The sequence below is a fragment of the Larimichthys crocea genome, chromosome VII, assembly GCF_000972845.2.
Source record: "Larimichthys crocea isolate SSNF chromosome VII, L_crocea_2.0, whole genome shotgun sequence".
NCBI lineage: Eukaryota > Metazoa > Chordata > Actinopteri > Sciaenidae > Larimichthys > Larimichthys crocea.
The window spans coordinates 13,040,569-13,066,797 of NC_040017.1; the positions used below are offsets into that span (position 1 = coordinate 13,040,569).

The 26,229-nt window shown below is 40.0% G+C and overlaps 4 protein-coding genes across 19 annotated transcripts in view; 3 read left to right on the plus strand and 1 right to left on the minus strand.

Moving 5' to 3' along the window:
• The window catches only part of tp53i13 (tumor protein p53 inducible protein 13), an 11,058-nt gene extending 4,854 nt beyond the window's left edge, over positions 1-6,204 (minus strand). Inside the window, exons 1-8 of the mRNA XM_010739045.3 lie at positions 5,694-6,204; positions 5,531-5,608; positions 5,279-5,314; positions 3,993-4,051; positions 3,774-3,852; positions 3,070-3,198; positions 1,171-1,374; positions 67-1,018 (exon numbers count right to left, since the gene is read on the minus strand). Of these exons, the coding sequence (XP_010737347.3) occupies positions 67-1,018; positions 1,171-1,374; positions 3,070-3,198; positions 3,774-3,852; positions 3,993-4,051; positions 5,279-5,314; positions 5,531-5,608; positions 5,694-5,810 (1,654 nt within the window). The 5' untranslated portion in view covers positions 5,811-6,204. The remainder of the gene's footprint in view (positions 1-66; positions 1,019-1,170; positions 1,375-3,069; positions 3,199-3,773; positions 3,853-3,992; positions 4,052-5,278; positions 5,315-5,530; positions 5,609-5,693) is intronic.
• Positions 6,205-7,145: 941 nt separating this feature from the next.
• On the plus strand, positions 7,146-16,633 carry LOC104925432 (cylicin-2). Of its 15 annotated transcripts, XM_027280445.1 has the most exons (21): positions 7,146-7,266; positions 7,953-8,110; positions 8,415-8,525; positions 9,166-9,270; positions 10,537-10,627; positions 11,057-11,109; positions 11,207-11,344; positions 11,504-11,596; positions 11,740-11,874; positions 12,062-12,166; positions 12,625-12,673; positions 12,807-12,871; positions 12,960-13,014; positions 13,106-13,221; positions 14,814-14,927; positions 15,032-15,121; positions 15,211-15,309; positions 15,392-15,439; positions 15,590-15,774; positions 15,865-15,929; positions 16,005-16,633. In XM_027280445.1, the coding sequence occupies exons 1-21, from the start codon at positions 7,245-7,247 to the stop codon at positions 16,229-16,231; spliced, it is 2,124 nt and encodes a 707-aa protein (XP_027136246.1). In that variant the 5' UTR covers positions 7,146-7,244; the 3' UTR covers positions 16,232-16,633. The 15 variants fall into 15 exon arrangements, 11 of the variants coding, with proteins under 11 accessions (XP_027136246.1, XP_027136243.1, XP_027136244.1 ...); XM_027280442.1 differs by having other exon boundaries at positions 15,590-15,929; XM_027280443.1 differs by having other exon boundaries at positions 15,590-15,810; positions 15,886-16,633.
• Positions 16,634-18,834: 2,201 nt separating this feature from the next.
• LOC104925433 (protein PXR1-like) lies at positions 18,835-21,086 on the plus strand. Its single transcript, XM_019256525.2, has 4 exons — positions 18,835-18,932; positions 19,233-19,324; positions 19,629-19,952; positions 20,741-21,086. The coding sequence occupies exons 1-4, from the start codon at positions 18,911-18,913 to the stop codon at positions 20,744-20,746; spliced, it is 444 nt and encodes a 147-aa protein (XP_019112070.2). The 5' UTR covers positions 18,835-18,910; the 3' UTR covers positions 20,747-21,086.
• A 3,892-nt stretch (positions 21,087-24,978) lies between these two features.
• The window catches only part of igsf11 (immunoglobulin superfamily member 11), a 93,778-nt gene continuing 92,527 nt past the window's right edge, over positions 24,979-26,229 (plus strand). For both annotated transcript variants that reach the window (XM_019256616.2, XM_019256617.2), the window contains exon 1: positions 24,979-25,564. In XM_019256616.2, coding sequence (XP_019112161.1) covers positions 25,504-25,564 — 61 coding nt within the window. In that variant the 5' untranslated portion in view covers positions 24,979-25,503. The remainder of the gene's footprint in view (positions 25,565-26,229) is intronic.

Genomic DNA, 26,229 nt, shown 5'->3' on the forward strand with positions numbered 1-26,229 from the left:
GCTTAACAAAGGCACGTTTTTTAGAGGTCATGTTTGTCTGTTAATGAAGAGTTAACAGGTGATTACCTGCCACGCTGTCGTAGTCCTGCTGTGGGTCGTGCCAATAAAGACTAGGTGTGGTCCTCCAGTAGCGGTACAGGCGTGTGTGAAGCACCGACAGCGTCAGGAGAACCAGCAGGAAGCCCAGTGCCGCTGCCGCCCACACAGCCTCGTCTGTCCTCCGGGTCCTCAGCACCCCCATATTCACCACAGAGGCTCGGGCCTCAGCCCCAGAATTGTTGTATTCACAGCGTTTGCCTTCTTCACAGCCATCATAGTCATGTTTGTTCGGTGGATAAGTGGCTGGCTGTGGATTTGGGTGTTGCTGAGGCTGGGCCGGAGACTCTGATTGGGATTTGGAAACAGAATCAAAGCTAGTCTTTTCACTTTTGTCATGAGAGTGTGTGTCACTGAGTGTTTGCTTATGCTCCAACTCTCTCTCTTTCACATCTACTACTTCATTATCTTTCATCGTGCCATCTGCTGAGTGTTTCTCTTTGGAGAAGTCCTCTTTCACGTGGTGTTTAACAGAGTCTGTACCTTCATCTTTGGAGCTGTGGGCCAGGGCTTCAATCCTAGCAGTATGCTTCTGTTCACTGTTCACACCATCTGCAAGAACATGCAAACCAGCCCCAAATCCTAAAGAATCATTTGACCCCAAAGAAGTTGTGGGTCTGGGTGTAAGGCTCTGATTCTTATTTTGGATCATTGACTGAGAAGACACTTCCCTTGGACCAGGAGGATCTGAGAGAGTTCTGTTCCCTGGATGAGAATCTGCTGATGGTCCAAGTGAGCTGTTGTAGCTCTGGACGTCTTCTGTCCTGTTGAGAGTGGTTCTGTTACTCTGTAAGGCAGCTCTTATCGTCCTTCTTTTGCCGCCTTCTTTCAGTTGTTTCAAGTCTTTCTTCCCCATGTTGGACTTCATTGCTCCATTAAGCAGAGGAGAGATGGTCTGCTTGCAGCATCGTCTCAGAGACTCCTGGGAATTTACAATAACAGCTACTTAGAGACATTTACAGCACTACCGAATGACCCTTTTAAGCTGTGCTCATTGCATTACATGTAAAATTACTTAGAATTAACCACAGGAAACGAACAAAACCAGTAAAGTTGTCCGTTAAGTCTCCAAACCTTCATTTTTGCTGAGTCATCCTCTGGATGTGCGTGTTGCTGCAGGTGCTGCTCAGCTGACTGGGTTAACAGCAGGTCATACTTCCGGCTCGGGCCACCCGACTTATTTCTTGTGGATGTCGTGTTCTCCAGCCAATCACAGACGTCTGGAGAGGACACGGTAGACAGCTGCAAGGTGCGACCCCAGGCCACCAAGGCTATTGGCTGAATGCGGAGCAAAACAGTGAACATACACTTACCTTCTAATTGAAGTCAACTAACAGACTGTAATGAGGTGGGTAGTAGTACTAGTACCCCTGTTTTTAGCAATCAACATGTGGCGCTGTAATATTATTAATAAGGACCAACAACAATCCTGCAAAACCACAAAGAATATTTAAAGAGAAAGCACATTGGAACAAAATAAAAAATGACTAAAACTTATTTAACTTAATATTTGTAATAAACAACTGCAATTTGTAATGAATTAGTTATTAGTAATTTTGGCATTGTTATGAAAACTGCAATGTTGCCGTTATCAAAATGAATAAAGCTAATGTTGAGGATATTTAACGAGCTTCGCTAAAACACTTACAGGTAGCATCGGAGTATGTTGCAAACAGTCAAACGTGACAATTAGTGTACAGTGTTTTATGAATTAATAAGCACTCACAATATGTAGTGCACCAAGATTTAAGAAAAACTTACTGTACATAACAGAACAAGAACTGAGAGGATAATATCAGCAGTGAGAAAGTGTAGACAAACTAAATTAGACCAGGAGATGAGCACACGCTCAAAGGAATTATGTAGACCACTGTGGTGGTATGTGAAGGAAACTCTGAAATTGATTTTGTTTTTTTAATTAAACAAAAATAATTTAGAAATATTTAACACCATCAATACTACAATAATTTCAATGAAAATTCTTAAACTCTGATAGTCGTGTCACATTCTTGCAGGTAGCACATAGTGCTCATACATCCATGATTAGTTACGGACTCGAATGTGACGAGGAAATAGTAAGTGGAGGTGAAATGAATGTTTTAAAAGACACTGCAATTGTGACTCCAAATGGGAACTACAAGGAAGAAAAGAGCGTATCAGAGGGAGTACCCCCTTTTTCAACTGGTTCCATTCAACAACAGTCAACAGTAATGGTTTTCCCTATTAGGAGTAAATCTGCGTGAAATGTCTTTAGGTGGATCGGGGGCTGGTCTACTGTATTTTACTGTCTGTTATACTGGTAGTACTTGGAGAACCAAATATATTCTGAGGTGGTACACAGTGTAAAATGTTTGAGAAACACAAAAGAGAACAAAATATTGATGTTATATATATTGATGAATATATAAAAATGTCCAATATAAGCACAAACAACAATGTTTCAGTTCAACGGTACAATGTCATGAAGAAGGAATTTGACAGGTTTTGCCAGTACGCCAGCATACTTTCTTTCCACAGCTATGCCGGAAGTTACATGCCTGGAGCCCAACTTATAAATCAGTTGTTACTGTACTTCACATAGATAACCGCAACATACATCATGAAAAGCTAATATTTTGTTTTCAATTAAGATATCTGCAGTGTTTTCAAAATAATATCTTAATAAATGGGGACAAAAGGGCTACATACTTTACTTACTTACTTAAACATGGGTTAGAAGATACCTGACATACTTTACTTACTTACTTAAACATGGGTTAGAAGATACCTGATTAGTCTTGTTGAGCGGAATTGATTTACATCTTTGGTCGTGCTCGGATGCTAACAAGAGCTAAAAAAGACATGTAATCAAAGTGTGCAAAGTTCAAAATAGTTCAACAAGTGAGCAGCATATACTGCGCTAAAAGGTAGCAGAAATATCTACTGCTCGTTACTGCCTTACGTGGAGAACAGAGATAAAAGGGTTTGCCTTACTGCGTGTTTGCTGAGCTGTGGATGTGGTGAAATGATGTAGTCTGTCAGACAGGAGCGTGCCAGGACAGACAGGAGTAGACGCTCATGGAGAGGAGCACAGGGATGGTAGAGCAAAACAGTAGCTGCATGCTGGGAAATACACAAAAAAATAAACACAAAGACAGGCACAAATATGACCATCAATGTTCTCGTCTTCCAATGTTTTTTGACAAACATTCCTAAGGGGGGACTGTCTGGTTCCCTCTGTGGAGAAAAAACAGCTGACAACCACCAACTAATGTGTTAAACCAACAGCGACCTACAGTGCATTCTGGCACCGTGATCTACAAATCCCTGACGCGCCATTACTGTTTGTTAAAAACCCCGATAATTGAGAAAATCTGTGTTCAGTGGCAGCCGGTCCAAACAGGTAGAATGTTGGCAGACTGCCCTGTATAAATCTTAATTTAAGTCACAAGGAAACAATACATTGATTGTGTCTTAACTCCACAGTCTGATGCATGTCTCGCTAAAACAGATTGTTAGACTGGGAATTTGGTAAGAATTGATTTGCTTGTATTCCACTGCTTACTGCCACTGAACTCATTGAACTCTACAAATATAAATATAAATTTACTGCACTATGCAAATAAGCAATTAAAGTGTTAATTAAACTGACGGTGTGGGGGCAGCGCCAGGAGGTGGTGTCTGGTGTCGCTACTTACGTGCAAGTTATTGAGCCACCGTTGAGGAGGACAATATAAGTACTCTCCACTCTCTGCCATTACTGGCCTGTACGCTCCACTGCAACACACAAATACAGACATGCACTTAATATCCTCGATATCCCTTTGAATGCACGACAAAATTACATCTGATATTTGATAACTTCATCGCAGGTTCACAAAGCACCGACAAACACAAATGTGTGCGCACAACCTTACCTGTTGGGAATGGAGTGGTTGTAGGAAATAGCTTTATCCATGCAGATCTGCCTGGCTGGCTGCAGTGAGAAGAAGTTAGGTGAAATCAGATTTTTAAATCTGTTATGGAATTTTCTATCCTTAGGTTACGCATGGTCACGTGTGGGCCTTGAGGTCCTCAGCAGTATTAATTGTTTGTCTTTGACTAGGTGCCAGTCTATCTCAACACTGTGGTGGCCAGGGTCGAAGAGACCTGTTGCTGCCTTCCTAGTCATAATAGATAGCTTGCCGTTGATGTTCCAATCTGCATAAACAGACATCTGTGTCTCCAGACAAGAATATGTTGACAATAACACCTGCATGAGTAAAAACATTCTCTTTAACGTCTGTTATACTGGTGGTACTTGGAGAACCAAATATATTCTGAAGTGGTACACAGTGTAAAATGTTTGATGTTATATATATTGATGAATATATAAAAATGTCCAATATAATTGTGCGAGACAGCGCCAACGATAATGTTTCAGATCAACGGTACAATGTCATGAAGAAGGAATTTGACAGGTTTTGCCAGTACGCCAGCATACTTTCTTTCCACAGCTATGCCGGAAGTTACATGCCTGGAGCCCAACTTATAAATCAGTTGTTACTGTACTTCACATAGATAACCGCAACATACATCATGAAAAGCTAATATTTTGTTTTCAATTAAGATATCTGCAGTGTTTTCAAAATAATATCTTAATAAATGGGGACAAAAAGGAGTATGAGTAAAAACATTCTCTTTAAATAATTCTGGGCATATAATATTTGGGGTGTGATCTTTGGGTTTAAAGTTTATCCACCATCACAAGTTCGTCAGAATGTGAGACCGACTCAGGCACTTCTGATGTACTATGAGAGTGTCTCTAATTCTCCTTGGCTAAGCGCCAATAAATAATACAGCATAAGACATCAGAGGCTCCTGAACACTTTCTTCCTTCCTGACCTCACCAGTGACCTTTGACTTCAGCAATTTCTCCACAACAATATCTCCCTATTTGTGCGTTTCAACTGCACAAAGTCATTAATCAAAGAGACAAACACAAAGTTGGCAGCTTTTACCAAATTCTTTGTTGGCAACAATTACATAGGAATAAAGCCTTAGTTAACTCAGATGAAGCCTGCGACAGAAGTATTTAAATATACGGGGTGTTATCCTTTTGTGCTTTGAGTTTTAGGAAATAGACATTTAACTTTGTTTAGTTTAAGGGTCAAAGTTTGGGGGGGGGGGGCTCTCAGATGTGCTTAGTAAAGTGTTTACTCACCTCAGGATCATACACTGTGTCAATACTGGGAAGACTCTGTAGATTAAGTGAGACAGAGAACACTGATTACACCATTGATGGAGCAACCTGAAGGAGCCAAGCACACAAGTGCCAAGTTACAAGAACTTTCCCTTGATTGTTTAAGCTTCCTGGCACCCTGTTTACTGTAGCACACCCACACCCATCTGAGCCACTGAAGGCTGTGGAGACAAATGTGTCACACAGATGAGATGATAGTGTATCCATAGTTACCTGAGTAGACTCTGGCCAGGTAGACAATGCACAGTCCCATAAAGCAGCATCCGCAGGCAGGTCTCTATCCAGATAGAGCTATGACACACACAGACAATTGTGCCTGTTAACACCAAAAGTGACCTTAATAAACCCACGGGAAGACTTAATGTGTGTCGGTTACCTTTCCATTGTCACATCCCGGCCCCGGAGACTCGGAGACATCGCACCGGACCAAAGTGACCCACAGCGCGGCCAGCACGGTCACCGCCAGCGGCGGGGACGTGGTTTGGCTCGGCATGGCGACAAGCAGTCAGTCATTCAAAGTGTGAGCAGACTTCACATTTAGGCAGCTGTCATAGCCTTCCCTTTGGTCCTCTTAACTACAAAAGGACTGACCTTTCATAATCCCAAAACACAACTTTCCTTTGGCAAAGATCCATAACAGAGGAGCGGCGAGGCGTGTGAATGATGTCAACAAGGTAAGCGTCCCCCCGGTGCCGGCCGTCCCGCGTCTAAGCTGAAGTTATGTAGTTGTTTCTACATTATAACGCTGAACTAATGAGCGAGGCTCGGACATTTAACACGGAGACATGTAAAGGAAAATGTAGTGTTCGTCCATAACAACTACGGCTACTTCTCCACTGTGTGAGCCATAGCTCAAGTTACTACATTGTTTTACGTTTTCCTTTTAAATTTCAAAATATAGTCGTTGTGTCACCCTCCTTAAACTTTATTGGCTTTCTTAGACCGGTGTATGTCTTTTTTTTCAACACCTAAAGAGCTAATTGAGTATATTTATATGACATTCTGTAGTCACATATGGTGCTGTATTTGTTCTTTTTTTGTTTTTAGTTTAAATTACAATATCCGTACTTTTATTTTGAAACTAAGATTTCTTTTCCGGAAGCACACTTCTTGTTGTCTTTACGCGCATGTTAAACTACGGAAATTGGAAAGGAACAAAAGACAGAAGTTTGACTATTACCCTGAGGTTTTACCTGTGAATATCCTCTGGGAGGCGACACAACAGCAGTATATGATTTAAATCAGTGTTCATTTTTATCTCTAGTGTTGGTACATGGTTACTAATCAATACAAATAGTGAGTATGGCGTCTGAGCTGCTCGACACAAAGAGCGTACAAGTTTATTCCCCTGGAGTTGTACAGTAGGTACAGTAGGTATCACTGATACTTCGTAAAACAATTTCTGCAATTGTCATCGACTTAACCCCTGATACCTTTCTGAATTTGCACACAGCTTACTGCTGTCACCGCAGGCAGTAAAACTCGCATTACCTGTTGGCACAGGTAAGCAATGCAAGCTGGGTCCCGCCCACAAGCCACATGACCCATCCAGAATAACACCAGGTGCTGCTTTCAAAATAAAACAGTAGGGTCTTTGTTTTGTTTTTTTGTATAAATATAGCAATGTGTCAGTTGTTATGTCGGAAAAACCCACACATTGTGAGTGCACTGGTCAGCGCATTGAATATATATAGAGTGGGTCCATTTTCACTAATGTCTTTTTTTTTTTTCTTTCAAAGTTGGTTTAATTTTGAAAATGTCCAAGGGAAGTCCCTTTGATTTAGTCGAATTTGACACTTGCCTTCCCCTGTTTCTCCTCCCATAAAACACTCAGGCTACACTCTCACTCACACCTTGTCCTAAGGAGTGCACAAGTGGGGTCTGTCAGAGGAGGCTTGGGTTCCTGGACAGAGAAGTCTGGACCTAAATGGACTCCACCCTCCTTAAAGGTTTGCTGCCTTTTTTGGCTATGATTTATTTAGCAATCTACTTATGTTATAGTTTGTGGGCTTGATGGGAGTTTGGGTAGTCTCTTTCCATCACCAAAAGACAGAAATCATTTCAGGAAAAAGATAAATGACCAATTTCCTACTGTTTTATAGAGGTGTTTCTATGACTAATTTAGCCTATATACACAAAGCAAATACTTTTTTTTTTTCCGTATACTTTGGAGGCAGTAGGTGTGGCACTTTTCTGAATTGTTGCAATAGTTGGGAAATTTGCTGGTTTTAAGGCAAAGGGAACCGAAAAACAATCAATCTGTACATAGCAGTATAATAATCTTACACCTTATGTTTAATATTTATTCTATTATAGTTTTACCTGGCTGTCCATTTGAGGAAGTGGGACAATGAGGAAGTGCAGCCACACAAGTCCCTCATTTGTTGTGATACAACAAGCATGCTTAAAATAGGAAACAGGAGATCCTTCTGTCAAATAAATAGGTGGAACGGGTCAGCCTATTTTAACGTCTTTCATACTGGTGCTACTTGGAGAACCAAATATATTTTGAGGTGGTACACAGTGTAAAATGTCTGAGAAACACTGGTGTAGACAAAAAGAAAAAAATGTTGAAATGAAAATTGATGTCTGTCTGTCAAACAAAGCTCTAATCCTGTCACCATACACTGTTTAGCTCCAGGTGGAGCTGACGCTGCAGGTGTCCAGCAGCCAGCAGCGGGCCCTCCTGGTGGTTTGCAGCCTGTTGAAGAGGTAGCAGAACCTGTAGACTTGGACAAGGTAGAGGGAGACAAGAGTAAACCAGGAGATCCTGTAGGACTAGGACATGGACAGGTGAGCAGGGGAGATACTTGCAAAATACATTACAGTCATTTGAATAAAATGTGCATTGACCCATATGACTTTGTCAGCAAGTTTCTATCATCAGTTATATTTTATGACAGTAATAAAAAAACTCACATACAATTCACTTACTGTTGCAAAATAATAAACTGCATTAAAGTAAAAAACATTATGTGGTAGTGCTCATCAGCTCTGTTTGAGTGCAATTATTTCCACTAGAGTGGTTTCCAAAGATTATGAGGAACACAGAGGATAATCTCTGAATTTATTTTTTTATTTTTTTGTCTGTCACCAGGCGCTGTACTCATTTGACAGCTCTCTGTCCTCCTCGGACAGCGAGGATGAGGGCATCGGCAAGAGAGAAAAGAAGAAGAAGAAGAAGCTGAAGAAAAAGAAGAAGAAGAAAGTATGTATCTTTACCACTAACCAAGAAATATTAATATTACTAACCAAGAGTATCTTCTTGAAAACTCTCTGTCAAGTACCATTGGGGAAGATCTGACAGATGAATAATAATCACATTGCTACACAACAGTCAGTTGATCTCGTTGCGTAAATTGGGAAGACCCATGACACACATACACATGTGAGATTACTTTGCAGAAATCATGGGTTGACAGAGGAGGGAAGTACAATGAGGGCTGCAGTCAAACAGGAGAGGAATGATATCAGCAGTGAAGAGAAACTGTCACTTTTCATAGCTAAAATGGGTGTGTGTATATGCACTCCTGTGTGTGTGTGTGTGTGTGTGTGTGTGTGTGTGTGTGTGTGTGTGTGTGTGTGTGTGTTTTACAGTAAAATGGTTGCTTGTTGCTTGTGCAGTTCCTTTTGTGTGTTGCTAAGTGCTTAAGGAGCCCCACCCTCTGCTGCCAGCTACACTGCGTTCTCTGTGGAGCTATAACAAAGCCTCACTCCACTGTGTTTGTAGTGACTCATTAGATTAAGTTCTAATTTAGCACTTTCACCAACAAAGGAGGGTATAAATAAATCTTTTCAATGTGTGCACAGAGTTGCGCCATAACTTCCCTCTTTTTTTTTCTTAACAGGACTCCAGCTCATCCTCCTCGTCTTCTTCCTCGTCTTCCTCCTCCTCCTCCTCCTCCTCTTCTTCATCTTCTTCTTCCAGTAGCTCTTCAGAGAGTGACAGTGAGGTAAGATGTGGTTCTGGCATGGGTAGTGATCAAGGATCTCAGAACTATATGGATGAATAATCCTTCCATGAAACTTCTGTCTTGCTCTTACATGTCACACACAAGTTGCTGTTGTCACCCACCTTTAAATACCACAGAGCCCTGCCTGAGACTTTTGCAGTGCACAGTTTTGTTTATGTAAATCCTTCAGAAGTCTTTCCTGCAGCATTACTAAATTAAGTCTGTGGCCAAAAGCACAAACAAATTCATGTCAGCTCATATACGAAAGACCCTTCTTACTATGTCACCGCCTCAAGCGAGGATATTGTCAAAGCTAACAATACCGTTTTAGTGTGCAATGGCTATCAAAGTGACTGCATTCTGAAATCTAAAAATGGAGCTTTTATAATGTCTTTTGGAAAGTTTAGGGATAATCATATCAAGCCTCCCCAGGCGGCTTTGTCACAGTATCAGATTTTGAAATAACTCCAAACCAAAGAGTACACACCTTTTTTTGTGTAGTTTGGCAACATTTAGCATCAAGTGACTGCAGTCTCATGATGGCATCATGTCTTACTCCTTTTTATGTGGGGAGAAAGTGAAAAATCTGGAGACTCCAGAAGAACGAGCAACTTAAGACTCTTGCGAGCTTCTGAGACAAAAGAAACAAACCTGAAAAATAGGTTTCTCCCAGTTGGTTCATTTGATTGACAAAACCAAGACCACATAAGCAGAACACCAGGGAAAGTAAGTGTTTACATAATATTGGAATGCAATTGCCCTTAGCTCAAGGCGGAGGCTCTGGATCTGATAGCAGTCAGGTTTTCAAAGGAGAGGAACACGCCTAGTGACAGTGTGTGAAATACTGGTATCTACCACAGTCATAACAATAAAGTCACATGTGATCTGTGCAGGTTTATTTGGAATGGGAACGCCCCAGGCATCATAAATGCCTTGGTGTGTATGTGCAGGCCTACATGAATGGTTACATAGAAGTTGTGCTTTTTGTTTATGCATGTAGTCTGTGTGTGTAACAACAGATATTTGTACATATACAGTCTCTGCATATCATTTCTCATGTGTTGGTTTTGGCTGCATATCTACAGTAGGTGTGGATGTGGTTACTTAACCGACTTAACTTTATTAAGCCAGTGTAACTCTCACTTTGGAAATAAGCGTCATGTATGAGCGCACATACAGCAGAATCTTTTAAAAAGACCCCCTCCCCCCCAAAAAAAACAAAACAAAAAAACACACAGTTATGAAAGAATCAATATTCCTTTGCAGGATGACAAAAAAAAGAAGAAGAAGAAAAAAGAGAAGAAAAAGGACAAGCAGAAAGAGTACGTCTGGGAGAGCATTGTCATATCTGAGGCTGGTAAGTGAAAAGAGTGTTTCTCGTTTTCACCGTGAAACTTTTTTTGAGGTGGCTTCTGATATCAAGTCTCACGAGGAGAGTGCAGACTCTGTGAATCCTCCATCACAAAAAGCCTATTGCATTTTATAGTCCCACCGCATGTGATGTTCCAAAACACTTCTAAGGTTCTCTTTTAGGAAGTCCATTTCATTTTGTCTGCTGCTGTTTTATTTAATCTAATCTAATCTAATTAAATCTCTCAATGGATTTCCTATAAATAGTTCGGTTTACACCTCATTCCAACATTTAGAACTGCATGATTGAATTCCCATTCTTATCTAGCTGCAATGATATATGATCTGAATCGACTATTTGATTATTAATGCATCTAACTAGGTTATTCATTTATTAAACAAATGCTTTATGTTTGAATGTGTTTAATGTTTCTAGATCTCGAGTGCGATTTGGATTTGCTGCCTGTGGACAGTCCTATGATGAGCCCGGTGAGAGAGAAATCAAACAACCTGCCATTTTAAAAACATGCTGTTGCTGTTAAACGTGTCATTATGAGATTTTTCTCCTTTTCTTTTTTCTCTTCAGGAGTTTGACTCATCAGATGAAGAGGGTGACAAGAAGAAAGACAAGAAGAAGAAGAAGAAGAAAGACAAGAAGAAGAAAGGCAACAAGAAGAAAGACAAGAAGAAGAAAGACAAGAAGAAGAAGAAAAAGAAGAAAAAGGTAGGTCAGAATTTCCTTAATACAGCAATTTATAAAACAATAGCTAACTATTTTATTGGACTAGCACATGACATAAATTACATGTAATAAAATGAAACATTAATATATGAATCCTGCTATAAACCTTTATGTTGATCTACTGTACTTCCTCTGTCACAGGATTCATCGTCTTCCTCATCTGACAGTTCATCCTCCGACAGCGAGGATGAAAAGAAAAAGAAGAAGAAGAAGAAGAAAAAGAAGAAAAAGGAGGTATGAGTTTGAAATAAAAAATAATACGAAACAGTTACAATATTGTCAATATCATGGCTGTCAGCTTTCTGTTGTGTCTGTTCTACCTCTTTGCACAAATCAAAATTTGACATCGGCGTCGTTTTATTTGTCTCCTTTCACAGGACTCCAGCTCCTCTTCCTCAGATAGCTCCTCCTCTTCATCGTCATCCTCTTCTGACAGCAGCGAGGACGACAAAAAGACAAAGAAAAAGAAGAAAAAGGACAAGAAGAAGAAGAAAAAGAAGGACAAGAAGAAGGTAGAGCAGTGTGGATGTTTTTTTTTAATCATTTGTCCAAAACGCTCTTCTTGCTGCAATTACTGTGTAAAACTTTGTAAAACATGACTTGTGCTGTTGAATGAATAATAATGTCTCCTGCAGTGCTGGAAAAAAAGAAAGATTTTTTTAACCATGAAGATTAAAAAGATCTTTTTCACTGTCACAGGATTCCAGCTCGTCATCTTCACCTTCATCTTCCGACAGTGATAAAGATAAGAAGAAAAAGAAGAAGAAAGACAAGAAAAAGAAGAAGAAGAAGGATAAGAAAAAGGTAAAAGAGCCTAAGGCTTCTAAATGATTTAGTAGATTTTCACATCTGGGGCAAATCTGCTCATCATGTGAACCTTGCAAGGCATTTCACTTATTGTAGAAATGCTGAGTCTGGTCACGTTTTTTTTTTTCTGCATAGAGGGAACATTGTTTTTATTACATTATGCGTCAAATATGAACGGTATGTGGGTTAAACTCAATTTCCTTCCTCAATTTCAGATTGACCAACAGTGCAATGAGAAAATATCATAGTAGCTTTTGTACTTGTCAGGGCCTGTAGGGGAATGCTAGGAACACATAGCATAGACACATAGTTACCACACCCCACCTCATGTTGTTTATCAGCTGTATTCAAATTGTATTCCACTAATGAGACATTGAATGGGTCCACACTTGTGTACACATCTCTGCATACAGTGCTGCAGTACAGATCTCTATTCTGTTTGTGCCTTTTCACAGGATGAAGAGCAGAACGAGCTCAGCAGTGCTACTGCTCTTTCAGCAGCCGGTGAGTGTTTCCTCTCTTTCGTGACTGAAGAAGACTAGAATAACCAGAACAACAAATGGAAATCACAACCGTCATTGCAACCAAACCTGTTCATGAGGTCGATGCAGTATTTCTGGATTTCCTCCCTTTTCAGCAGGTGGTGAGAATGCAGGACCAAGTGCTGATGGAGATAAAAAGAAAGACGAGGATGGTGACAAGGTGAAACCCACAGACATACTGTAGGCAATGCCACACATATTGTAAATGCACAAATGCACGGGAACTTTACTTACTTTTGTCATGACAGGCCAAGAAAGAGCTGAAAACAGCAGAAGAAGGCAAACTGTCTTCTGCAGTGACTGGTACGTGTCCTTCTCCAGGCTATTTAACAAATATTGGTTGGAGGCTTGGGGGGGAAAAAAAGAGTTGTTTGTTATAGTGTTTCGTGTCCAGCAGGAGGAGCACAGGCATTCCCTGATGGAATTGAGGAAGGCCACCTGAGTGATGATGAGGGAGAAGGAGGAGAGGAGACGGACAAGAAGAAGAAGTTGAAGAAGAAGAAGAAGAAGGTAACCAAGATATGTACATGCTGCTAAAAAGAAAATACATGAAACAAAATGCAGAATGTAGCTTTTTGAAATAGGAATTACAATTGTTGACTGATGGTTTATTCTGCGATATAGTCATGTTACAAGATGCTTAAGATCAAAATTCTGACATTTTTTTCTGTGCTTTGGAACAGGATTCAGGCGCATCTTCATGCAGCGACGACGACAAGAAAGACAAGAAGAAGAAAAAGAAGAAGAAGAAGGAAAAGGTAGGAAAGCTGAAAGTGTATTTATTTTGGTTGCATCATGCTTACTATAATTTAAGCATATGAGTATATAACAGATTTTACAAAAATGTCTTTCTCTGTGTGGGCTGGGCGAGGTGAAAAAGTTTATGGATATTTGTATTTGATTTGATCCATAGGACTCCTCCGGCTCTTCCTCTTCTTCATCTGAAAGTTCCTCCTCAGACAGTGAAGATGACAAGAAGAAGAAGAAGAAGAAAAAGAAGAAGAAGAAGGCAAAGAAGAAGAAGGATAAGGTTTGTTTCTTCACAGCACTTCATGTTAAATGAACATGTTGAATGCTACAGTTGAATATCATCCTCAGCTCTCTCTCTCTTTACAGGATTCCAGCTCTTCCTCCTCTTCTGATAGCGACGATGATGAGAAGAAGAAGAAAAAGAAGAAGAAGAAGAAGGCAAAGAAGAAGAAGGATAAGGTTAGTTCCTTCACGGCACTTCTCAGCGTTACGCGTGCTTGTAATGTTACAGTCACGCGTCATCGTCAGCTCTCTTTCTCTTTACAGGATTCCAGCTCTTCTTCCTCCTCTGATAGCGATGATGAGAAGAAGAAGAAAAAGAAGAAGAAGAAGAAGAAGGCAAAGAAGAAGAAGGATAAGGTTTGTTTCTTTGCGGTATTTCTTGTGTGCTTGTACGTGTGCTGTTTAATGTTACGGTTGTGTGGCATCCTCATTTCTCTCTCTCACTACAGGATTCCAGCGCTTCTTCTTCCTCTGATAGTGACGATGACAAGAAGAAGAAAAAGAAAAGGAAGAAGAAGAAGAAGAAGAAGGTAATTCATATGTCAAGCATAAAACTCTTAACATGGATGAATTATTGTTACACTGGTTCTCATAAACAGTTGAGTCCAATGAAAGTATCTGCACAATTTAATGAACAAAGATTCAGACTCTGTGACTGACTGACTGATATCCTCTCTAGGAGTCTAGCTCTTCTGATGATAGCGCTTCTTCCTCGTCCTCCTCTTCTTCTGACAGTGATGATGACAAGGTGAGATGACACACACACACACACACACACACACATGCAAATATCAGGTTCGATCGATTTAAAAAAATGATGCATCTGCACAATTCGTCATACATTAGCACATGTTTTCGTTTACTTTAGAAAAAGAAGAAAAAGAAAGATAAGAAAAAGAAGAAGAAGAAGGATAAGAAGAATAAGAAAAAGAAGGTGAGAACGTCTCATCTTTTGTTTTCCATTCCTGATTTTTGGTTGATTAGAAGTTGTGAAGTCAAACCCCACTGTGTAATTACTACTGTATGACTAAAATGTGATGTGCAATATCAATATTTATTTTTCTGTCTAGGATTCTTCTTCGTCTTCTTCGTCCTCCAGCGATTCTTCTAGTGATGACGATAAGAAGAAAAAGAAGAAAAAGAAAAAGGATAAGAAGAAGAAGAAAAAGAAAGACAAGAAAAAGGTAAACCATCGCAGCCTCCTGCTTAGTATATTTGTATGTTATTTCCTGTGTAAAAAAAAAAAAAAAAAAACATTAACACAATTGCTATGTTTACATCCATCAAGGACTCAGATTCTTCTAGCAGTGATGACGACAAGAAGAAGAAAAAGAAGAAGAAAGACAAGAAGAAGAAAAAGAAGAAGGACAAAAAGAAGGTAATTTAGGGTGCAATAAAGAAGAAACAAACTGTTTTTGTTTGACAAAACATAGATAATGTAGTATTGCACGCTCTGTGTTTGAGCAGGACTCAGGTTCATCTGGTTCATCTGATGGTTCCGGTGGTAGCGACAAGGAAAATAAAAAGGAGAAGAAGGACAAGAAGAAGAAGAAGGACAAGAAAAAGGTAAGTTACTCATAATCATCAGATTATCTGCCATGTGAAGGTGAAATGACTGAATCTCAATGGTTCCCTGTTTGGCCCTCAGAGTTCAGGATCATCAGGAAGTGAAACTGAAAAGAAAAAGAAGGAGACCGTAAGTTTGTTCTTAATATGAACTTTGTGGAAAAGATTATGGTCACCAGGATCTTTTCTTACAGACAGAAACTATATTTATCTTCTGTGAGGTCAACTTTTTCATTGCATTCATCCTTCGTGTGGGGTGGTGGTGTTGATTTCATTGCAGGAAAGCCCTGATGCTGAGCAAATCGGCGAGCCAAAAAAGGAGAGTTCAGTCCCAGGTGGTGGTGGACTTTCAGCTCCAAGTGGCAGTAGCTCTAAGCCTGGTGGTACTGCAGTCGTCACCCTTGTGCCGCTTCCCTCCAAGCCCATTGTGAGGCTAGAACCTCTGAGTCCTTCAGCTGTCTCCAAGCCTTCTGTCTCCAGCTCCTCAGTGAATCCTTCAGTTGTCTCCAGCTCCTCAGTGAATCCTTCAGTTGTCTCCAAGCCTTCTGTCTTCAGCTCCTCAGTGAATCCTTCAGCTGTCTCCAAGCCTTCTGTCTCCAGCTCCTCAGTGAATCCTTCAGTTGTCTCCAGCTCCTCACTGAATCCTTCAGTTGTCTCCAAGCCTTCTGTTTTCAGCTCCTCACCGAATCCTTCAGTTGTCTCCAAGCCCTCTGTCTCCAGCTCCTCAGTGAATCCTTCAGCTGTCTCTCAGCCCTCTGTCCTCGGTTCCACAACGAGTATTTTAGAAAGGGCCCCCATTCGCAGACCTCCCAGCCCCATGGAGGCCCTGATGGGGAGCCCAAGGAGGTATGATTCAGGGACCCGTTCTACTACCCACCTCACCTCTAGTGACCTATTGAAAGGCCCCAGACCTTACCAATAATGAGATGTCATAGAGTAAAATAGATGTTTTTAAAGCTGTGGCTTACATGGCACTGGAGGAAGTTAATTGTGATGATGAGATATGCTCTAATGATGCTCTCATGACCCCGATTTTATGCTCCAAAGATATGATGACTCTGCAAATTGAAAGCAGATGTTATGGTGTGTTTTCTGGTGGAATGCGAAGGTTACTGGGTAAAGATGCATAGTGACATGATGAAAATGTTCAAGTTGGGGAAGATAATCTATACCATGAAAAATATTGATTTTATTGTCATTTTGAAATTCAACTGAATTCAGTCAAAATTAAGAAAAAAGCACATTTGTGGCAGAAATGTCAATCCAAAAATCACATGGGATAATTCAAAATGCTTGCTTTGCAGAATAAAACAAGATCATTTTATTCGTTTTGTGTCTTGTGTATTGGATATATTTTGATAATTCTGTTTTAGGCTTATTATAAATACCACAATACTGCTTGATCTATGAATAGCCTCCCTGAACTGATGAATATGGATGAGAAGTTTACCATTAACACAATCTGGATACCTAACAAGGGTAAATATACATATTCATGACAATGGCTAATACCTCTCAGGCTGTCTAGTAATTATGTTGCCTCCAAGTTTTCCTACATTTCAGGTTCTTCAGGTACAGAACAGGGACCTGCTGGTATAAACATACTTGTTTGGATGCAGACATTTATGTTGTGCCGTGGCATCTGAATGAAGTGTGAAATGAAAGCAATGTTTACTAAAACAACTGATTTTTAGATTAAAGCCCAAAATTACAGCTTGATTCTGTAGATGCTAACTGGAAATACTGTACTTACAATGTAAAATGTATGAAGAAGGCTGCTTTATTTTATAGTCTACTTACCCAGGACTTACACTATAATAAGAGAGCTTTCTCCCACATGATCAATATTTTGTCTTGGTCTTATTGTATTATCGTTTTAAAATACCATCAGCTGGTAATGATATAACACGACTAACATCGGTTTTCATTGTTAAATGGCTCCTGCATTGGATCCCAGAAGTACATACTGCTCCACAGTATTTTATCATCATTAAAAAAACACACACACACATAATTTTATAGCTACAGCCTTGGTCTCCCCAGGCTTAGCCTGTTCTTTATCCCCAGCAACAACAATAAGAACTTTACATAAACAACAAAAAGTACTAATTTAAATATGTTAACATGTTCTGATTTCCCGACAAAATATATGTGGAGGGGCCGTGATGCACCTCTCCCCTACAGCTGATGCACCACGCCCCCTCCACAATATATTTTGGTGGAAAGTACATTTCACTACACATTGTTATCTGAATAATTTTGAGTCATCCTTGTCTGAGTGTTTCCATTTTATGTTACTTCAAGGTCCAGTTTGCAGGATTTAGTGGCATCTAAAGAGTGTAGTTGTTGATTGCAACCCCATCACTACACTCTTTCCCAACCTCCTCCTAAAGTAAAGGAGAAACTATGGTGGTTGCAAAACATACAAAAAATGTGAAAGGCCCTGCAAGTCTAGAGCAAGCTTGTCCACCCCAGGCTTCTGTAAAAACATGGCAGACTGTAAAGGAGGACCTGCAGCACCTGAAGATATAAAAGGCTCATTCTTAACACATCAATTCTTTCTAGTGATTGTAATGAAAATAAAGATAGTTCTGAATACTGTATTCCACATCTGTTACTGTATATTCTGTAAATAGCCCCAGAGAACATATAAACCTTTATTACTTCTACTACACAACATTTAAGAGAGAAATATTTCTCTTTTAACCCTCTAAATGTATCTGATTGCTTGAATTACTATACAGATTGTCTCTTTACATATAAACACACACAAAAATGTCATTTCAGGGCAATAATGCCAATCTGTTTTAATATAATTTAGTTAGTTTTATGATTTTTCTCGGCTATAGATCAATAATCCCTCCGTGTTCTTCTGTTCAAGATCCTCACATCCATTTCTAAAGAAAAATGTATAATTAACTACTAACTAACTATACTAGCATATTTTTTTCACTTACTTTACCATAAATAATTTAGAATTAGCTTGAAATGTTATATATTATATAACATATATATAAAAAAATAGACCATCTGTAAAATGAGCTTAATTTTGATACTTTTATTTCATTTTATTGATAATAGCTATGTACTTCTACTAAGGCAATAAGTCTCTTGTACAGAACGAGAATAGATCTTTTTTCTCTGGAAAGTTTCATGTATGTTTCAGGGGTCCAAAAACGATGTGCTCATTCACACATCCAACTACAATAAGTCCTTCAGTATCAGTATTTTGAATTATGTGATATCAGTACCGTAAATATCACATAAACTGCGCACCTGAAACACAGATGCGGCTGGCTTGAATCCTTCCTCTTCACTTCCTGGACTCGAAAGTCGCTTCCCTCCCTCCACTGAATGAATGTTTAACCCACAGACACTATAAATAAAAATGAATATATAGTATATACTATATATAGTATAGTATAGTATAGTATAGTATATAGTGTGCTCTTTCAGGCACACTCAAAAAAAAAAACAACTAAAGGGAGCGGTGGCTGCAGGGCGGGGTATGAATTAGATCACGTGGTTTAGGTGCGCTCAATTCAGGTTTCCTGCTTGTGTGTGTCCGCTGACACTTGCTTTGGAAACCGCAGGAGTCACCATGTCTTTTGATCTGTCGTCAGGTAGGCTGAGGTTCCCGATGACTGACTGTACTGTGCTTATTACTTATTAGGATTACCTTCAGTGTTTTCACGTGTTGAGCAATTGGATTGAGGAGCAACAGGCATTATAGGGCAGATCATGCACCTGGCACTTCACTTCAATATCCAATATCTATGCCTAACAAAACACAACATGTGTAAACAAAGACAGCGAGGCGTAGTTTATGCGTAGCTGCTGTGTAAAGAGCTTGTGTTTGTCACTCAGATTCTTGGTGACAGAAATTCTGATTGTGATTTCATATTTCTTTTGCATTTGTGCAGCTTTGCCAGGGGGTGATGAGGCGGTGAAGAAGGAGGAGGCTCAAGAGAATGAGTTCAGTTGGCCCTGGAGTAAGGATAAGGATAAGGACAAGGTATGTGTACACTAACAAAAAAAAAATGCTCATGCAGTTCCTAAACGTAAGAGGTTTTTTGGGAAAACTATGCTGTGGAGCTACTGTTTCTTCTTGGAGAGGGAAACTGATCAAAAAGTTGCTTCTCTGGTAAATCTGCTTCATCTGTTCTCTTTCGCTGCCAGCTCTCGGGCACAACACACTGCAGCCAATGCATTTCTTTTCTACATTGATTATAATATGAATATGATTACTGGACTCACACTCAATCCTTAAGATGTAGCCACCTCAATCTATGATTTGTTATGTCTTTTTTTTTTTAAAGGGTGACAGTAAGGACAAGTCTGACAAAAAGGACAAGTCCGACAGTAAGGACAAGTCTGACAAAAAGGACAAGTCTGACAAAAAGGACAAGTCCGACAGTGAGGACAAGTCTGACAAAAAGGACAAGTCTGACAAAAAGCACAAGTCTGACAAAAAGGACAAGTCCGACAGTGAGGACAAGTCTGACAAAAAGCACAAGTCTGACAAAAAGCACAAGTCGGACAAAGAAGGCGGTGAACACAAGAAGAAGCACAAGAAGAAGGACAAGAAGAAAAAGGAACACAAGGATGGGAAGAAATCCTCATCTTCATCCTCCAGTGACGAGGTAGAGCTCTCTTTCTAAATTCACTGATGATTTTAAATAACCTAGGCTGACATGTTTTAGCCCTCGGGCCTCCATTTCAGAAACTGTCCTTTCAGACACTACATGTCTGTATAGCATGTAGTTCTCAAGACTTCTTAGTGGCAAGATAAAATGCAGCACAGCAGGTAACATTCCTGTCACACCTTGTTTCAAAGGTTGGTGATTGTAGATCATCCTCAACAGGTCTTTCCTGCAGTGTCAGTTAAAATAAGATCTGACATGCCACGCCCTACTATGTGTGTATGCTGTTTTTAGAGTCTGTCAATACTGTCGTCAAGCGACTATCTTCCAGATCTGCAGATTCATTTTTAGCTACAGTTAACCTGCGGGCAACCTCAGAGCAACTTCTACTCTTATCACACTTAGCGTTGGGTATAGTATTGCAGGTGTATTCAGAGGAAATCTAACCACATGTTGGTCAGTTTGTATGAATAATAAGTTCTCCGTGCGAATAGCTAAAACAAAAAGAGGAAGGGCACCAGGTGCCCAGGGTGGGAGGCAAGAAAAACAGGTCAGATAAGAGAGTCATAAAAGAGCTGTTGTTGTCTAATCACCACCATAACAGTGAACACACTGTTATCAGATTCCTGTTCCTAACGTGAATGTCTTTTTGGTACTTGTTACGGCTCATGCTGCTGCCACAACGATCCATACATTAAAGATAAGGAGGAGCCGTGGCGCTGAAGATGTTCTTTAATAAATCATGTGTCCCTTCGACAGTAACAGCATTGTCCTTTTGGTCATTTCAGGAGTGATGCTTCCTTGGGGACCGGACTGCACTTTTAGCCTCTTATGATATTTACAAAGTGAGTGTGTGCCAGTTTTTCTTCCTGTCCTGTCACTGCTGTCACAGTAACATACTGATCTTGTGTAAACATCTGCTGATTTCTTAAAGTGAATGTTCTGTCCACAAACTAAATGAAGTCTGTTTTTTTTTTTCGCCAAAAGATGGCAATGTTATCTGGGGTGTTGTTTAGTTCAGTTGGTAGAGCAGCAGCCCCATGTTCAAAGGCTTAGTCCTTGCCGCAGAAGCCCAGAGTTCGAATCCGATCTGTCACTCTTCAGCTGTCTCTATACAATAAAGGCCAAAAAAAATATCTGTTATGAATTGTGTTAAGTCACTTTATTTTGGTGTTTACTGTTAAATAGATCTTTCGGACTAAAACTGAAATCTTTGGTCCTTAGTGAATGTGTTATGGTCAACCTGAGTTGACACTATCAACAATTATCACTGGACCAGAAGGATCTTTTACTTAAGTAAAAATACTGACATATCATCAGCAAAATGTACTTAAAGTATCAATAAAAAGTACACAGCCTCTCAGTGTTGTCATGAAAATACTTGTTATCACTGATGCATTCATGGAAAAGCTGCATTTTAATGTAGCTGGTGAAGGAGGAGCTGCAGTGAACTATCGCACATACTGCTTTATAGCTCATTCCGTGCAAATGCATTGTATTTGATCAGAATAATTTTTTATAGATAAAAAATATCCCTTGAGGAAAAAGTAAACATGTCAAATATCTCTAAGGATAAATGATGCAACACCAAAGTCTCCCCTGTTTACCTGTCATCAATATTCAAGTTATTGTGAAATCCAGCTAGGACTGTCAGGAGAAAAAAAATTGCAACATTTAGCATTAAGGATCTCCTTCAGGTCTTCTGAATCTTTTATGGGGGTGTGGAATAAAATAAAAAAAGAAAAATGGAGCAGTTTCAGAGAGGAATCAATAATAAATCAAGCAAGCATCTTTCTGAGCCTACTGAAGAATCCCAATTTAACCCATCCATCATGCTCAAACCTTTATTTTATTCTAAACTGTAAGGGAATATTGAAGGGAGAAATCACTGGATGATTTACAAGAACATTTTCTTGATGAATTGATCTGGTCAAAGGGTTTATGTATGTGTGTCTCTTTTCAAAGTAGTGCATGTTTTCCAACTTAAATACATATCTATATAATGTTGTACAATGTCATGACTTTGTGAGTTGCTTCTGTTTGAGTTTGTCACGCTTCTGCCATCAGACTTGGCACCTCGCTTGTGACATTTGCATTTGTCTGCATCTTCTGGTGAATGGAAGCAACAACAAATGTCAGTCCCCATTAAAGAGCGGGTGAGGACGTCGGACTGGTGCAAACACTATGTATTAATGGATGCTGTAAAAAAGTATGCAACAACAGTTTTTTTTTTTTTTTTTTTTTGCATGAATAGAACATAAAACTAAGAAATTTAGTTGAATGACAGAACATTAAGTAAAAATACCAGACATTTTTGATTCCAGCTACTTAAGTGTGGGTACATGCAACCTTTCTTTAGTATATTTTGGATTGGGACTGGTTTCATAATTTAAAGAACAAATAAAGCATCATTAATAACTAAAACCTCAATAAAAATAATCATTAGTTGCGACCCCAGAATCAAACAGTGACAGTGGCAACATTTGCTATAAAATCTTTAAAAAATGGGCCCATCAGTGCCTTTTTTTTTTTTTACATGTAATGTCTTAGTAATTGTGCTGCAGATCATGTTTTGTCTTCAAGACTGGTTCAATATGAGTTCAAAAACCTATGAAAAATTTTCCTCGCTAGTTTGAAATGTTGTGCTGCATAAATCCAATTTGCTGGAGGACTCCCTTAGGTGTATTGCACCAAACACTGTGTACTGCTTTAAACTTTTAAGATCTGACCCGGTGCACTGAACGCTGTCTACATGCAATGCAACTCATGCAACTTGCTTGAATTGTACGCTATGTCCTCGGAAAGGGAGCTGAACGCGTTATGTGAGAAAAGTTTAAACTTCAGTCAGAAAGTAAAAGTGAGTAACAGATGAACAAGGATAGGAGGCACTAGAGCATCCTTTAGATCCTCTAACTGTGGTGGACAGATGGATGTACAGGCCACTACCCACCTCATGTCTTCACCTTTGACTTTCTCTGTCATTGATACTAAAAATGAAATTAGAGACAAAACTGTCTGTAACACACTGCAAACTACAAACCAACTGCGATGACCAGATGTTCCGAGGGGTAAAAGGATTCTCTCCACTAATGCTGCTATGCATTAAAAAAAAAAACTCCAGTCTTTGAATGAATCATTAATCTTTAACAAACACACACTGTTTTACATGCACAGCCTTTGATTCACTAAGATCATCATTTTGAGAAGACGTTAATGTGATTCACACACTTTCTCTGTACAGTTCATCTGCAGTCAGTGCTGTGTGTGCGCTCGGTCTGTTTTTCTTGTTGTCTCTGATGAGTGAAGAACTCACTGTGCACTGATATTTACATTACAAATTATGACAATGGCTCAGAATGAAGGCTTGATATAGCAACGATGATCAAAGAGGCATCAGGACATGAAAATGTTTTTCACATAGCAGAAATATGCACCCTTGTGATTCGATTACATAATATCATTGATTATTTATTACGCATATTATTATGTGTACAATAAAATGTTTGAAGTGCCATATATTTAGAGCTATATCCATATGCACATGATACCAATGAGTATCAAAATATACGTTCTTTTCTATCAGTTGTTCTATGGTCGCACCGCAGGGGGGCACAAATGTCTCTCTCTGTCTCGCTCTCTCTCTCGCGACTGGCGTCAGCGGTATCCCAGCAACAGCCGGGCTCGAGCTCATCTCAATCATCCGCTGCTGAGCACCGTCAAGCCGCGCGCACACCCACACTGCAACAGGAAGCCAGGTGGATTTTTTACCCAGACAATAAAAGCACATGAAGTTCAAGCGAGCTTCTTGCAGTCTGGCCTATTTCTTTATCACGGATACTGTCTTTTAGTTCAAGAGTTCATAATTTCTTTATTTTATTTCATTTTATTGTATTTTATTTTATACTTTATCTATAATTCTGGGGCGGTTACTTGTTCGATCCTCGGCTGGGGCCTTTCTGTCTGGAGTTTGCATGTTCTCCCTGTGTCTGCGTGGGTTCTGTCACTGTGGCTTCCTCCCACAGTCCAAAGACATGTATGTCAGATTAAATGGTGACTCTAAAATTGCCCATAGGTGTGAATGTGAGTGTGAATCAATTTTTTTCAAATCAAATCAAATCAATTTTATTTGTATAGCCCAAAGTCACAAAGTACATTTGCCTCAGAGGGCTTTACAATCTGTACAGGGAGTGACACCCTCTGTCCTTAGACCCTCGGTTCGAGTGAGGAAAAACTTGGCCACAAAAAACCTTTAACAGGGAAAAAATTTGGAAGAAACCTCAGGAAGAGCCATAGAGGAGGGATCCCTCTCCCAGGACGGACAGACGTGCAATGGATGTCACGTGAATGGTTGTTTGTTTCTATTTGACTCTTGCCCAAAGTCAGTTGGACCCTGATGAGGATAAACAGTTATAGGTAATGGATGGATGGATGGATGGATGGATGGATGGATAATTCTATTCATCAATGGTCAGTTCAATCAGTGTAGAGAATGTGCACAGGAATCCAAGATGCTAAGGAGAATGTAGGATATCAATACACTTTTCATGACATGATGCCACCTCAATGCTGGATAAGCTGTCCTCTCCGGCTTGTCTATATGCCCTTTAGAAAAGTGCCACACATACTCTATGTCCATAAACAGTCACGCTCATACTGCATCTACAGTAAAAGGTATTTGCCAAATTGTCATTAGTCTACAAACAAGGAAATATGTTTGTATGTTATGTTTACACTTTTGTGGTCCTACATCATTATTCTTTGACTATGTAGAGGCTTCTGAGACAGCCCTATCCTCTGACCTCGGTCATCATAGTAATCATAGTATAGTAATCTAGAAAGTATGAGCCACCAGCACACGTGTATGAAAGAAGTGGTTCAAGGCGGACTCCTGAAAACTCTTGATTTGTCTTTCCAGCTACTTTGAGCTGCTCCACGGATTTTTTTTTTTATTTTGAAAACAAGTCAACCGGAACCGGTATAGTTCCCAATGCCGTGTAATTGACTCCACGGTCCGCTTTAGCTGCAGCAGAACAGACGAGAAACCATGGAGCGCAACAAGACGCGTTGGAGAGACTCACCGAGCGGACGGGAAAAGTGCCAGTTTCTGCTCACTTTGTAAGTCACTTTCAGCGACAGTGCGCAGACTTTCGTTCACCGGCAGGTGGACATTGAGTTATTCGAGGCGTGCGTAAATTGACTGGAGAGGTTTAAAGAAAGAAAATAGTCTTGGAGTGACCAACAGCGACCAAAGAAACGGGACGACAGGACGAGTAAAGAGAGCCCGAAGGAGAGACGAATGCACGCTGGATAGAAATGCTTTCTGTGTTATTTCTTCTGCACGTTTGACTGTTTCACGTTGCTTTTTTTGGGGAGGGGAATGTCACTGGCTTGCGCTGCGTAAAAAAAAAAAAAACACCCGGTCTCTTTCAGTCTCATGCTGTTAGACGGAACAGTTACTTTTCTTCAAGGAAACTGTGAGCGGAGCTGAGGTTTCATAAAGAAGAAGGCACTGGACTAAAACTGAGAAGCAGACACTGAACAGTTACGAACAATGGTGAAGTTTCATAACTCGGACCTCTGGATAGCCTGGATGGTCATTTTCTGCATGGAGGGTAAGTTATGTGATATTTGCTAACTTGCGTACCTCAACTACAAGCACAATGCACCATAGCACTGAAAAACCATATAATAATAATAATAATAATAATAATAATAATAATAATAATAATAAGGTTATAGGGGACATATTTCTAGAGGCTTACAGATTCGGTCACGTGATTATTACAATACATCTGCATCATACTGCAAAAACAGATGTATCTGGAATTAAATTGTGCCACAGGATCAACTTCCCCTCGCCAAGAACGCGTGCCACTGCTACCCCCTCCCCATACGGTGTGTTTGGATCATGCTGACAAATCCCCGGCATTTCCACAAAAAACAAACAAACAAACAAAAAAAAAACTAAAGCACTGATTTAGGATGACTTTCTTCAACTATAGTCGCCGTGTCATGTCTCACAAAAGCACTTTTGTTTGTGCACATCGTGTCCTCTGCCGTGGCTGACATCGCTTTTGCGCGTCTCACACTACACAAGGACTAAAATTACTGTTTTTTTTGGGTTTTTTTCTCCCCTACCCACTTCAAACCACACAACCACCGATACATGTTAACACGAGGCAGGCACAGCAGTAGGAGAATCTGTGTTTTGAAATAGAAACGGAGCAGACGGTTGGAGGGTTGCGCTGGTACCCGCCCAATTAACGCGAAGCATGGT